The sequence below is a fragment of the Crocodylus porosus genome, unplaced genomic scaffold (genome assembly GCF_001723895.1).
Source record: "Crocodylus porosus isolate Cpor-Errol unplaced genomic scaffold, CroPor_comp1, whole genome shotgun sequence".
Classification (NCBI taxonomy): Eukaryota; Metazoa; Chordata; order Crocodylia; family Crocodylidae; genus Crocodylus; species Crocodylus porosus.
The window spans coordinates 23,772,040-23,787,117 of NW_017728949.1; the positions used below are offsets into that span (position 1 = coordinate 23,772,040).

Sequence of the window (15,078 nt, forward strand, 5' to 3'; positions counted from 1 at the left end):
CCTGACTGGGCAGAGCGGGAGGTCCCAGAGTCCTCCTTAGTCGTGGAGGGAGACGGTGCTCTCCTCTGCGGCTCCCGGGGGAGAAGGGCCTGGCAGTAGGAGTCTATCTCCTGCTCGCAGTCCCTGATGGCACGCAGTCTCTGAACTGTGGCCTGGAGCTCCTCCAGCTGGCGCACCAGAGACCCCAGTTCATTAAGGAATAAATCTTTTAGCCAAAATTAATTTCTTCAGCTGTTGGCCAACAGAAGTTTTGCAAGTCTCCCATGCTCTGTGTCTACCATTTCTTCTTTATGAAGAACTTTTCTATATTTAACAGTGAGGGAGTATCTTCTATAGGCATTCCATAGCGCCTCTGATACTGCCTAGCCTTGCTGGCAATTTGGGATCTTGGGTATGACAATGCTGGATTACATTGCACACATTTAAAGAAACAGCCCAACTTGTGGGTGAGGGTTTCTCCAGTCGATCAAGTGTCAGTAACCTGAGAAAGAGCTACAGCTGCTATTAGCTAATGGGTTCTTTCTTGACTGATTGGTTCTTGAGGCGTATCTAAAAGAATAATATAATTAGTTGACAATTTTGCTCTCCAAGAAAGCTAAGAAACAGAAAAATAAAATGTTGACATGGTAGGTTCTTTGGTGTTAGGAATCAAAAAAAATGAGAGTTGCTTAGAAAATGAAATATTATCTTTATTTTCTGGGTTCTATCACGATATTAAATTGCCCAGACAAAAAAAGAAATGTTACCTTCTCCCTTCACTAGATATAAAAAGACAGCTTAGCTGGTAAATTTCTATAGCTAAGTTTTCTGCCAATAAAAAAACAAAATTGGCAACAACCAACAGGTTTGCATTGGATTTTCTTATGGATTAATGTTAATTGCACAATCTCGTGTTTTAAAATTAGGAGTAAAGTTACTTTAATAAACAAAATACTGACAAATTTTGTTCTCATAGCTTCTGAAAATAACTGTTCTTAGATCAAATGATTTTTTGTAACCTACATAGGGCCTGTGGCAGAAGATTATTTCTGCAACTGGTTGGACTTGATCAATCTTGTTGATTTATAATACAGGATTGCCTAAGATACTCTACAAACACATTTCCTACCAAAAAGGGTTTTCTGTTTTAAAAGCAAAATAAAATAAAAAGTAAAAGTGAGAGAATAAGGGATAGCACCACCAAATGTACTAGCAAAGTAGGCACACATCTTTTAAAATCCAAATTGAGGGGGAGGTTTTTGAAATATTTTATGTATCATCTTTCTTGAAGTGCAAAGTATTCAGCTGATAATAATGTGAAATTATGTTTTTAAGAAAATAGCCTAGATCTAAAATTGGTTTTGGGTACTAGTGATAGAAATCATAAACAAGTTCGCGCCTTTCACACGCCTGCCCACACTGGGGCCTTCTATGCCCGACTCAGGCTTCCCAAGGTTGGGGCTCAGGCGGCCTTAGCCTCTCCTGGCCCCCAGACCCGTCTTCTTGGGCCTATGCCCCAATGGGGCTCTTCCCAATTGGGTTCCCAATTAGGGCTCGTCCCAATATCGTCCCCGCTGGGCAGGGGTCGGGATACCCCACTAGCTCAGACCCACCTTCCTGGGCCTATGCCCCACTGGGCTTCTGCCTCCACCAAGCTCTTCCCGAAGCTGCCCCCGCTGGGCTGGGGTTGGGACACCCCCACAATGTGGCACCCTCCGTGGTGCCAGGAACTCCCCCTCTACCGGAGAGCTCCCTTGAGGCCTCCTCCACTCCTACAGCCTCGCCCGGTCCTCCGGTGTAATAATCACAACAGCCAAACCAAACAGAAACACAAGGCCCCTAGACTGTAACACAAATCTTAGGCCAACCTGGCTATCCTTCTTTCATCCCTGTCAGGGTCCTCTCCACCCTGTATCCGCATGCTGCTGCACAACACCGCCCTGCTCGCTCTAGCAGAGCTCTTACTCCTTAGGCTGCCAGAAGGGGGCTGGCTCTGGCCTTAGCCTCCTCTGTTTATAAAGGCCAGGCCCTGCCCCCTGGCGGTCAGCTGACCCAATTAGTTGCTTTGGCAACTCACAGCTGTGCTGCCCTATCGAGTGGCAGCTAGGCCTATATCACCACTATCAGTAGCAGGCTCCTTAGTGCCCTGCTACACCATTATCTAGTAGCAGGCATCCTGGTGTCCTGCTACAGTAAGAAAGAGGCTCTCAATGAAGAAGGAAATAGTAGGAAATCAGGGAGACAAAGGGCAGAAAAGTAGGGAAGGGGAGGGGAGAAAAGGTGTGGTGAAAGAAGGATGTAAGAGGATAGGTCAGGCAGGTACCTGTAGAATCAGATGTCAGGCAGGTTGTATCATGTGTCATAAAACCAATGTCTGTATTAAGTCTGTGATTTTTTTGTATCCAGTATATTTATGAAATGAAGTTCGTAGGCTTGTCTGTGGAAGGTATTTTGTAAATTCTCTTTGAGGATTAGAACTGAGAGATTGGAGAGGAAATGATGGCCCTGTGAGAAGTGTGACCCCACAAGTAGTTGAGTATTCTTGTTTTTGTTAGATTTTTGTTGTACATTCATTCTGGTGTCCAGTTGTTTGGTTTCTCCAACATGTTTTCCATCAGGGCATTTGGTGCACTGGATGACATGTATAACATTTCTGGAGGTGCAGCTCTAAGATCCAGGAATGCTGATGGTGCTGTTGTGGGGTGAAGTTATTGTGGGGGGCGGTGGATATGTGTTGGCAGGTTTTGCATTTCTTGTCCTGGCATTGTCTGGATCCATTTGATGTGGTTTTGGTCATAGGGAGTTTGTCTCTAGTGATGAGGTTAGCAAGGTTCAGTGCTTGTTTAAAGGCTAGGATGGATGGTTCTGAAAAGGTCTCTTTTAAGAGAGGGGTCTTCTAGTATGTGTTGCAATTGTTTGAGGATTTTCTGTGTAGGTTCCAGGCAAGGGTGATATGTCATAACTAATGGTATGCAGTTTGTAGGGAATTTTCTTTTTGTACTACAGCAAATCTTCACGTGGTATCCGGGTGGCTCTTTCAAAAATGTGAAGGCCTTTTTGAAATTTGTGAGGTGGCAGTCACAGGTGTTCTCCTCACTGCAAATTCGGTGGTATTGGAGAGCTTGGCTATATATTACAGATTCCTTGTTGTGTTTAGGGAGACTGCTGGTTCTGTGTAGATATGTATGTTGGTTCGTGGGTTTCTTATATATGGTGGTTTGAATTTTACCATCTTGGATATTGATCACGGTGTCCAAAAAGGCAGTGCTGGTGTTAAGAGTATTCAAGCAAGTTTGATGGAGGGGTGACTTAAAAAATGGTGATTTTATTTTCTACATATTTCAACAGAGTCCTATTTCACCCGCTTATAATAACAATAAAGTAGGAAATATTTTAACCTTTAAGAGATTATTTCAAGTGTCTTCCTGATATCTTAAAATAAGTTTTGTAGTTAATTGAATTACAGAACTGAGCTGTTACAAACAATAATAAAAATGTGTATGATTATGCACTCATTTTGTATTTGCAGACTTAACCATATTATCTCAATGCATGTGTAAAAATAAAATATTATGTCTTCTTTTTCTATATCTGCATGATAGGCATATGTGCATGTAAATTATTGGTTTTAAATATCCATATGTCCAGAAACAAATATTATTTTTTATAAATATGGACTCAAAAGAAGTAAATGTTATGTCTCAATACTTGGCATTAGAAAACAGATGTTTGAGAAGTTGGAATCCATAACTTATTTAGAAAATGTATTTCCATCTGGTAAAATTCTGAGTTAGGCTAATTATAGAACTTTTTATTTATTTATTCATTTACTTACTTTACAGAAAAATAAATAGTAGTTCTGCATAGCTGTAAGTTATGTTACAGAACCAGTCTTCTTCTCATATTCATGGCATGCTGGAGAGGATTAAAAACTGATATTCTTATAGTATTTCTACTTTCTGTTTAAATTTAGTTGTTGTTTTTTTTTAGTTTTTAAGATTCTCAGCTACTAAGGAACAACTGCACAAACAGCTTGCAGATGACTCTTAGGAATTGCACTATGCTATCAAAGACAGAGAATGAACCATGATATGGTGCACAGCTTTAGTTTTGGCCAGCTGGATAGTGTCAAGAAGTAAGTCAGGGAGGTGCTCTCTGAAACTTCCTTCCCATCAGGCATCCTTCTACAATTATTTCTGTTTCAGGTTCTTCCTGTGGCCATATAGGTATTTGGGGGGGGGTTTAGGTTAACTGTGGATAGACATTGCAATTTATGCTCAATTTTTCCTTTAATCCTCTCCCCTTTCCAATAACTGTTTGTGGTTATACCTATATAATTTAAAGGTTGAGTATAGAGTTTCTGTATTTATGTGTTACATAAACAGTAAATAATTTTCTCATGTATAAGAAATAGAAGTTAATATTTAAGTATGTCGTTTGCTTGCTAATACTTTTACTAATATTGAAACCTGCCTTTTGTTAATAGCTCGCTCACTGAAAAACACAGAAAATATGTTTTTGTTTAATAATTTGACATAGTAGTCTCAGCACTGTGATTGAGACAACCAGAAACAAAGACATTAAACTGAAGTAATTTGATGTCTTGGATAACTTGACTTCCAAGGATTATTCACAGTCTGTAAAGTTAAACCATTGCAGCATCTTTCAGTATGTGGCCTAAATACAGTCCATCTAAATGTGTCCTTGTTTCTACAGGAGATCACTTGCCTAAATCTATAGAAGGTTTTTTTTTATATGAAGAAGAAGGCTCAGGAGTTCCAGGTTCTAACAGGAAAGGAAACGATGCAATAGTTGTAGAACAATGGACAGTCATTGAGGTAATTCACTGTTTCCAGAGCAGTTTACTTTTTGTGTTGTTTTTTCCTTAGTCTGTTCTTATTGAAATTAGATACAAGTTTAGGATAGAGAATTGTAATCCTCTTTCATAAACAGAACTATCACTGAAAGTATAAACTGAATAATCAATTTCTGTGTTTATAATCAAATACCTACAAAACTATGTGAAAAATAATGTTTTACACTTGCTAAAAAAATTATATTTGTTTTATATTACTTAAGCCAAACACCATGTTGTTACCAATTTTTTATTTTTTTAAAGAAGTTTATCAAATTATTGATCTGAAAAGAGGCACATACATGTCTTTGAGGAAATATTACTTGAAATCTTTCCTTTATGCATATAAGCAGCGTCCCCGACGGGCCTTCGTAGCTCTCTATGAGTAGTCTGGCTCTGTCCTGGCGACCGCCCTCTTCACCGAACGTTGGTGTTACTACGTTTGGTTGTATACCCGCTTCGACCAACCCCGCTTCTCGCCTGCCACGACTTTGCTGTTATCCCAGTGGGGCGGGGCTAGTCCACGGGTCCCTTGGTGTCCCGGGTTGGCCTCATCGGTTACATACGGGGCTCCTGCCACCCCTACACCCCGGCCTCACGCCACCTGCGGTCTCCACTTCCCTGCACCTGCTCCGTGATGTGCCAGCCGACTCCTTCCCCGCCAATATAGATGTTCCAGCCCTATTACAAAGGATAATTCCCACCACCGATCCGTCACCCTACATCATCAGCTGCGTACTTCCTCAAAGTGATCCTTCTATAAGGTCTACCTCCCTGACCTGCCACCAACGCCCCTAAGGTCTAGCCCAGGAGTGACGTCTCCTGGATGGATATATAGCGCTGTCCCCATATTCTTCAATCAATGCCTTCTATTCCAGGCAGCGATCCCGCCCCGATCTTTCTCTCCCGCCAAGTGAGCCTTCAGCCTCACGCCCCTCTTCGGTGCTTCCCGCACCCACTGCCACGGCACTTACTACAAGCGTCTCGGGATCTTCCTGGGTGGTCTGGATCCTTCGTTGCTCACCCGATCTGCCACCGCAGGCTTCATCCGCTGGTGAACCAACCGTTCCGCCTCTTCTCCAGGCTCCCGGACTCTTGAACCCTTGGGCTAACGGCAGGGGCAGCTTTGCCAGCCGTTTGTTCCCCTCTCCATCCGCTGCCTCCGGAGCAGCGGCCGCCATTTTTAAATCTCCCGGCCAGCGGCTGACGTCACTGTCAGCTGCCAGCCACAGCTGTACATAGACATGGCTAACGAGCCGCGCGGGCTCTCTCTGTTGCGGCGTCCTGCTCTCCCAGTAAGTCTTCCCGGCTTCCTCGGGTCCCAGGACAAGCAGATATGCAGATTTACAGATTTGGGACCAATTCAGTCATAGTTTTAAGCAAGTGTAGCTCTGTTGCTCTCATACTAAAGTGTATAAAAAAAAGCAGTAATTAGTCATTACTCCAGGGTAATTGAATTCTGCAGAAAATGTCAAAGTTTTGAAAAACAACGTTCACTCAGCTAAGGACAAAAAGTAAAAACCTCACAAAAAAAAATGTTTCTGACTTAATAGCTATTTGCCTGCAGAGAGCCAGAGGCCTTGGACACTTGATCTCACACCCAGTCCTGGCTGAAAAGAGGCACCTGAGTGGCAGACAGATGTAGAACCAAAGAGCTAAATCTCTTTGTTTTCCCACTGCAGTCTGGCCGTGCCTCTCCTGCCGCCCTCCAGGGCTAGGGACAGAAATTACACATACATCATTAAAAGTGATCAGAAATTGATTCAGATCTATAACACAAGAATTTCAGTTCACGTAAACTGCTATCAAAATGGATGAAACTGGTGTATGATAAAGCTGGATGCATTTAATATCAGATTTAACTGATTTAGGTTAAATTGGTTTATTGAACTGCTGTCTCAGATCCACTCCAGATTCAAGTGAACTCAGTCCCCCAGTATTCAGTGGTAGCAGATGACAGAACAAGGAGCAACGGTTTCAAGTTGCATTGAGAAAAGTTTAGGTTAGATATTAGGAAGAATTTTATCAGTAGGAGGGTAGTGAAATGCTGGAACAGGTTACCCAGAGAGGTTGTGAATTCTCCATCCTTGGAAGTTTTTAAGACCCAGCTAGACAAAGCCGTGGCTGGGATGATCTAGTTTGGGGATGGTCCTACTTTGAGCAGAGGGTTTGACTAAATGACCTCCTGAGGTCCCTTCCAACGCTAATTTTCTATGATTCTCCCAAGATACTTTGCACCTCCCCTGCAAACCCCCACCTCGAAGTGTGAGTAGGCCAGCCTTGCCCCAAGCTGTCTGCTCCAGATGAGCGGGGAGACATGCTCTAGTGTCCCTGGCCTGGCCTACTGCAGCCATGTGGTGGCATTTCTCAAATCAAAAGTGAATATCTGTTCACTTACTTATCAGTTCAATCTATGTAGCTTAGACTAACCTGCAAAGATTGAATCAATTTAGCCTCTAGACTTGTGCTTCTTGACTGTGCTTTGTCCTGCAGGGAACTTGTCAGTGTTGCTTTCTTCCATTAGAGAATCACTGGTGGAAAATTCTCTCACTCTGTCCTTTCAACAGTTCTTAGCTTCAGGTCTTAAAACAATTGCTGTTGCCTCTCTTACCCTAGTAAAAGTGCTCTTAATACTTTTTTTGTACTTATAATATAGGGATATGAAATCAAAACAGATTATGGACCTTTGCTACACACACTGGCGGAGTTTGGATGGCTTCTTACATGTGTGCTGCCTACACCCATCATCCGACATGACAGGTAATTGGAAAGGAGGTAATCCAGAAACTACTAGTGCACAGTTCCCAAAGTTGCCAGATGCCTTGCCTACAGGAAGAACAAATGATAAAACTAGGATCCACTTTACTACTGCAAGAACAGATTTTCATCTTGTGTACCTCTACAAAAATTACAGTTAGTAATATACAAACTATAACAACAGAAACTGCAACCTTGGACTCCCCCTTGCACAACTTTTTCATTTCTCCTCCCAGTAAGTTTTGATTACAGACCATCAGGGTAATTCTGACATTTACAGAATTTAAACAGAACTAATGAGTAGGTATGACATTTACTGACATTTACAGTTTTTCCTATATAGAGTTGTGTTGAATACATTTAGATTATTTTAATGCATTATAAAAAAGTTAAACTAATTGTCTGAGTGTTCCTATGCATATCTCAGCAAAGATATCATTTTCAACCATCCATTAATTAGCACTTTTATTATCTTTTTAAATGAACAAAACTTTTATTTAGTAGAACATTTTAAAACAGTTCCATATAGGGGAGATGTCTGTTGTCAGCAGTGTATAGTTGTAATCCAGCAATATGTTCTGAAGAAATACTACAGCACGTTCAGACTTCAAACATACTAAAAAAAAAGTCAGAACAAATCCAGGTAATTTAGTAAATTTAACTATGTCTAATTTCTACCTTGAGCTAGTTTTCTTTTAATACAGACACTAAAGTCTTTGATTCATTTGTTTGCCTTTAACCTCTGTCTCAAGAAAAAGGTCCAATAGCTGAAGCTATGCTTGGGTCCTGATCCAGAGGCCATTTAAGTTGATTTAAAAATGCTCGTTGATTTTGCTAGGCTTTGGTCAGGATCTAATTGCATTAAACAAGCCAACATGAGATTACCTTGGGTGGAGTGCACATAGAACCAACCTGAGCAATGGAGGTTTTACTTATCAGTGTGTTTATCATTCTTTAATCAACCACCTTCCAACCGAAAGCGTGCATTGCTAGTCTGCATAGTGAACATCTAAATTTTGGGTAAAATAGTATAATTAATATTATACAGAAAAAGAAGAAAGTTGTGAAAACAAAATATGACATTTTCTGTTGTTTAAGAAATCCCAACAAGTTTTACTCTCTCCCTTTCACTTTTCATAAATATTAAGTTTTCATTTTTATAAATTATCTATTATCAATTGTAATCTTTTCTGTTGTGGAGACGTACGATTCATAGGTTTCAGCCAGAAGTAAGTCTTGCAATGTTGCAAACACCTTTGAAGCATTTCAGAGGGCCAGCTCTACAAACATACATGCCCTTGGAAACATTCCACTTCACTTTTTGTTATATGTTATATGCACAGGAACAGAGGACTCATAGGGCCTCTAGGGTATTTATACACATACCTTTTAGTTCTTGGATACGCCAGAGATCTGCTGCTTTGGAACAGACTTGATTAATTGAGTCTGCTCTGCACGGAAGCTGATGTCCACCATGGTGTGCCTCGTATAAGTGGCGGAATGTGCATCAGCATGAAGAAAATAGCAGTGGTGTGCTTTTGAACTAAAGTACATCTGCAGTGTTTTAGTTTAAAAACGCGCTGCTGCCATTTTCTCCAAGCTGACACGCATTTTGCTGCTTATACAACTGCAAGTATTGCAGTGCCAGGCACTTTTCAAAACACCTGGCAGTCCAGCACTTGTACATGTAAAAATGTCCCATCCCACAGTGCTATATTCTTCCCCTATTTATAAAATATTAATTAAACCTGGTTGAGGAACTTTTCTGAAAGATTGAAAAGGGTAGGTTAAATCCTGGAACTGTAGCACTGTTCCAGTAACCTGTAAGGCACTGAGCAGATGTCAGAGTATTTCAAGCACTTGCTCCTTCTTTGTTGATTTTAGCCACCACCGGTAACAGGCAAACAGGATCTGACTTCTGCATAATGGTTCACCAGTCAGGAAATAAGGGCTACTGAAGGAGGAAAATGAAAAAAGGAAAGCTAAACTACAATGTAGGAAAGGCCACATGCTGCAGGAAGTGCTATTGATAGTACCCTTTCCTCTAAACTACTAACAACCTGGTATCCTAGCCTACTATATAAGTGGGCACACCCCTTGAAGGTTTAATATCTTTTAAATAAGACATAAAATTAAACTCCCATTACTAGTTGTGGTTACAGAAAAGGAGAAAATTGCATATTGGACACATCTGAACCTAGATAGCTGCATGTTCCCTGTATAAAAAAAAATCTTCCCCTAAATAATGTAATTGTCTCCTGCCCTAAATTGTTGGGCATTATGGGTGCATCTACATATTCATTAATGAGCTTTAGGGTAATGCACATTAAAAAATGTGCATGGGCATTTGTACACCTGCACGCGCTGCAGCAGCGGGTGCTTTGAAAAGCGCCCGGCACTGCAGCTCATGCAATTGTATAAGTGGCAAATGCGCGTCAGTGCTGAGAAAATGTCAATGGTGCACTTTTGAACTAAAACACATTGGAGGTACTTTAGTTCAAAAGCTCACTGCCACCATTTCCTGTGCACTAACGTGCATTTCGCCACTTATACAACTGCATGCACTGCAGCACAGTGCGCATCAGCTCAGATCTCTGACACGTCCCTGCACAAAAATGTATGTGTATAAATGCCCCATGCACCTATTTTAACATGCATTGGCTAAAGAGCATGGTTTTTCGTGACATTTTAATGTGCATGAAAATTAGGGCTGTGCAAAGCTTCAAGTGCTGATTTCACTCAGAGGAGATTCACCCCAATTCAGTAGCCAAATCTCCAAATCGAATTGAGAGACCAATAAAAAGGCCCAGATTGATTCAAAGCTCTCTGAATTGATACAGAAAAGATTCAGAGATTCAGGCAGTCCCTGCTGGCTGCTGCATGGAGCTGGACCCAGACTCTGTGCTGGTAACTTGGAGGGAGGAAGGGGGTGGAGGTGGGGGAAGGGGACCATGGGGGGACCCCCACCAGGCCCCATCCCCTGCCTTCTCCCCTAGTTCCCCTGAGCGCCCCCCAACCCCTGCCCACTCTCCCAGCCACACCAATGGCTGCCATGCCCAGCCCCAGCTCCTTTAAAATAAAAAAAAAAAAAAAAAAGAGCCCCACACTCACCAGATGCTGCCAGGTGCAGGGGCAATCCCCACTGCCCTGCACTGTGTAGGGGGCTCAATGGCTGTCCCACCTGGCCCCAGCTCCTGGCTCTTTAAAAAAAAGTCCCGCACTCACTGGCTGCTGCAGTGGCCATCAGAGCTTCTGAGGGCTCATGGCAGAGCCCCCCCCCACAGCATGGGGTAGTGGGGGGCAGCAGGGATCACCCACCACCACCTGGCAGCAGCCAGTGATTGTGGGGCTTTTTTTTTTTTTAAAGAACCAAGAGCTGGGACTGGGCAGGGCAGCCATAGGGGTGGCTGGAAGAGCAGGTGGGGGATGGGGGCTCGAGGCAGATTCCCCCCCCACACAGCATGGGGTACTGGGTATTGCCCCCCACCTGGCAGCAGCTGGTGATTGCAGGGCTTTTTTTTTAAAAGACCCAGGATGCTGGAACCGGATGGGGCAGCCATTGGTGGAACTGGGAGACCAAGTGGGGGATGGGGCCTGTTTGATTCAGAGATTCAGCTGATTTGGCAGCATCTGAATCTCCAAATCAGATTCGGCCGAATCAATTCGGTTACAGTGATTCAAATTGCCGAATCAAGTCACCACCCCCCAAATTGGCCAATTCTGAAGCAAATGCTAGCTACTCCACGCAGGCCTAATAGGCCAATGCTCATTAAACCGTACGTGTATATGCACCCTTAGTGTGTTTAGAGTGATGTAGCTATGATGGTCCAGGAATGATGCAAGAGGCAAGGGTTTCTTTAGGTGGTATCTTTTATTAGACCAACTGCCACATTGGGATATCACTCAAAGAAATCCTTGCCTCTAATAACTGTTGCATTGTAATGGTTAAGGATGGGAAGCAGGTATAACATATCCATTGATAAAATATCTTTTTTTATGTAAGCAGAATCTAATTAGGATGAAGTGATTATCAGATTTGTTTTTAAAACATTCTGTGTTTCAGAATCAATGACATTCTGAAAAGAAGAATGTATTGTATTACGGGTCTGAGTAGTAAAATATTTTTGCCTACTCCTGTTTCCAGGCTTTGAAATCAGCATTGGGGGGGCGGAATAGAGGAAATTCCTGCGTAGTCTACCAGTTGTAGAATTATGCCATCATTTGTGTTAGTAGATTATCCTAAGAATGCAAGTTAAAAGTCTGAATACAGAAAAGCATTTTATGCAGGCTAACAGCTGTTCTCCTCCCAGACTTTGCACTCTGACCCCAGAACCCTGATGGAATATTAACAAGTTTCAGAAACTGCATCCAATAGACCACTTTGTGAAAAGCCTTCACAGTTAGCATTTTTATCTTCTTCAAACTAACAACAATCTAATCTGAGAAGTGTTTAATAGAGTACTAGAAGTTCTGTCAAATGCATTGCAATACCCATAAACAAAGTTGCCATGTGTAAAATAATTCCTAATGAAATTTTAAATGTTAATAGCAAAATTTGTTCCCTATTATTAATTGTAATCCTCTTATTACATGTTTTCTATTTTCTTCTTTTACTCCACTTCAAATTAATCACACAATATTTTTTCTCTCCATTATCCTGGATCCTCTAGCATCCTATCTCAACCATCAGCATACTGTTGCATGTCTTTGTAGAGGTATGACTTTTCAAACCTGACATTAAAGGCCTGATCCTCTCCCAGGTGAATGGGATCATGATTGCTTGCATGTTAAATGTAATCTGTCACATGTTAAATGTTTACTCTTTGCTGTTTCATGTGATTCTGATCAGAGTCAGCATGTCAGACACACTAAATTGTACAACAAAATGATGGAAATGTTTACAGCTTTTCTATTTTACAGTGGCTCTTTTTGCTTTACTAGATAAAATCTGTAAGGGCAGAATAGTAGTAGTTTATGGATTACTGTTTAAATCAGGTATAGGCAATGAACGGCAGTCTAATGAGCCTGCTGTTTCCTCTAACTCCCCATTTCATGGGGTAAGTTACACAGCAGGCAGGAAACATTTCCTTAAAAATAGTGGTCCTTGCTATTACAAAATACAAAAGAGCATGGACACCACTGCTGAAAATGAACTATGCATTTGTGCAGTGGTATTTGAAAAACTATGATAGTTCTGTGTAGGGCTTACCACACAGAACTAGTTACTTACGTTCCTGTTACTACTGGCTAAAATCAGTCCTGTTGTTTCATGGGATGTAACTGAGAGAAGCATGAGAAAACGAATACATGGTGAGACTTTTTATAATATTCCAGATGGATACTGAACTGGGCAGTTTGTCCTATTAGCAAGAGTTTAAATCAGGGGTGGGCAAAATGTGGCCTGTGGGCTGTATCTGGCCTGCCAAGCCATTCTATCCAGCCTGTGGGGCCCCTAAAAAAATTAGAAAATTAATATTAATCTGCCCTGGGCTGCCTGTCATGTGGCCCTCAATGGCTTGCCAAAACTCAGTAAGCAGCGCCTCTGCCCAAAATAATTGCCCGCCCCCTGGTTTAAATGGTCTGTTGAGATTTGCTAAAGGCGAGAAAAAATATAGTTGAGATTTGTGATACTTTTCAGTATGACATAAAAGGCATTAACAGTTTGTGACCTCTTTATTAAAAAAAAAAAAAATACTATTACAAAAACCCTGAAATACAAGAAGGCATTTTCCAGACAGAAAGTCTGGGATAAAATATAGAGATGAAAGTATAAAGATGAGATTTAGTCTCTCTCTTCTTTCTGGTTAAAATTTTTGGCAAAATTTTTCTCTTAATATCTAGTGTTATCATAGGTACAGGTGTCCTCTAGAAAGTTCTCAGCCTCTAGAATTATAGTTCTCCCTCAGCATCCTAATATTATAAAAGCCTAAGTCTGTCTGCCTGTCCATAATGCTTTATTTGTGTTCTGACTGGCTAACAAACAGCCAATCAGAGCATGAAGAAGCACTTGGACAGGTGGCAGCCTGCCGCCATAATGGTGGGAACATGGGGGATGGAGCGGGGGAGGGGGGAAAGGCCAGCAGTGCTGGCCTTTCCCCCCTCCCCCACTGCCCTGCTCCCTGCAGGTGGTGCCAGAAGGCAAGCATCTGAATGTCAGCCAACATGGCTTTGTGACTGGCAGGTCTTGCCTGACCAGCCTTATCTCCTTCTATGACCAGGGCACATGTGCCCTGGACAAGGGAGATGACATGGATGTCATATCTGGATTTCAAGAAAGGCTTTGACTTACTTCCCCATGATGTCCTCATGGTTAAGCTGGGGAACTGTGGCCTTGATCATCATACAGTCTGATGGCTAGGGAACTGGCTATAGGGTTGGACCCAAAGAGTACTAGTTGACGGGAGCGAGTCAACATGGTGTAGGGTGACCAGTGGAGTCCCTCAGGGCTCAGTACTTGGTCCAGTACTCTCTAACATTTTCATTAACAATCTGGATTCAGGAGTCAGGTGCTAACTGGCCAAGTTTGCGGGTTATATCAGCTATGGGATAGGGTGGTCATACTGCAGGACAAGCTGGAGATACAGGCCAATTTGGACATGCTCTTAAGGTGGGCAAACCAAAACTTGATGGGCTTCAATGTAGAGAAATGTAAGGTGCAGCACCTCAGTAGGAAGAACTCTCAGCATACTTACAGGCTTGGCAGTGCTGCGCTTGCTACCACCACGACCTAAAGGGACTTGGGGGTCTTGATCGACCACAAGGTGAATATGAGCCACCAACGCGATGCTGTGGCAAACTGGTGTGCATCCACCAGTGCGTCTCAAGCAAAACCATGGAAGTCATCCTCCCACTTTACTTGGCCCTAGCAAGGCTGCAGCTGGAGTACTACATCCAGTATTGGGCCTCCCACTTCAGGAAGGATGTGGAGAAGCTTGAGAGAGCCATTCATATGATCCAAGGCCTGGAGAGAAGGCCATACAAGGAGAGGCTGAGGGACTTGGGACTCTTCAATCTGAAGAAGAGAAGGCTCAAGAGGGACTTGGTGACAGCCTACAATTATATAACAGGGATGCATCAGGACCTGGGAGAACAGCTGTTCACCAGAGCTCCCCAAGGAATAACAAGGTCTAATGACCATAAACTCCAGGAAGGCCAATTTAGAATAGACAGAAGAAAAAAGTTCTTTATGGTGCAAGTGTCCAGGGTATGGAACAGCCAGCCTCCCTCCAGAGGTAATGCAAGCACCTACTCGGGACTCTTTAAAAAAACACGTGGATGTATTTCTTGCTGGGGTCACTTGATTCCCAGCTGACTTCCTGCCTATGACGGCAGGGCTGAACTCGATCTGATGAGGTCCCTTCCAGCCCCTAATATCGATGAAATCTATGGAATGGAGGTGGGAGCAAGGCCACCGGAGCTGGCCTCGCACCCCCCACCCCTTTGCTCCTTGGAGGTAACGGCAGCGGGGGCTGTGCGGGAGGGGGGAA

At 42.7% G+C, this 15,078-nt stretch overlaps 1 protein-coding gene across 3 annotated transcripts in view; it reads left to right on the forward strand.

The window, feature by feature from the left end:
- Window positions 1-15,078, forward strand: part of RFTN2 (raftlin family member 2) — a 63,299-nt gene that overhangs the window by 28,557 nt on the left and 19,664 nt on the right. For all 3 annotated transcript variants that reach the window (XM_019554270.1, XM_019554268.1, XM_019554269.1), the window contains exons 7-8: window positions 4,696-4,817; window positions 7,491-7,594. In XM_019554270.1, the coding sequence (XP_019409815.1) occupies window positions 4,696-4,817; window positions 7,491-7,594 (226 nt within the window). The remainder of the gene's footprint in view (window positions 1-4,695; window positions 4,818-7,490; window positions 7,595-15,078) is intronic.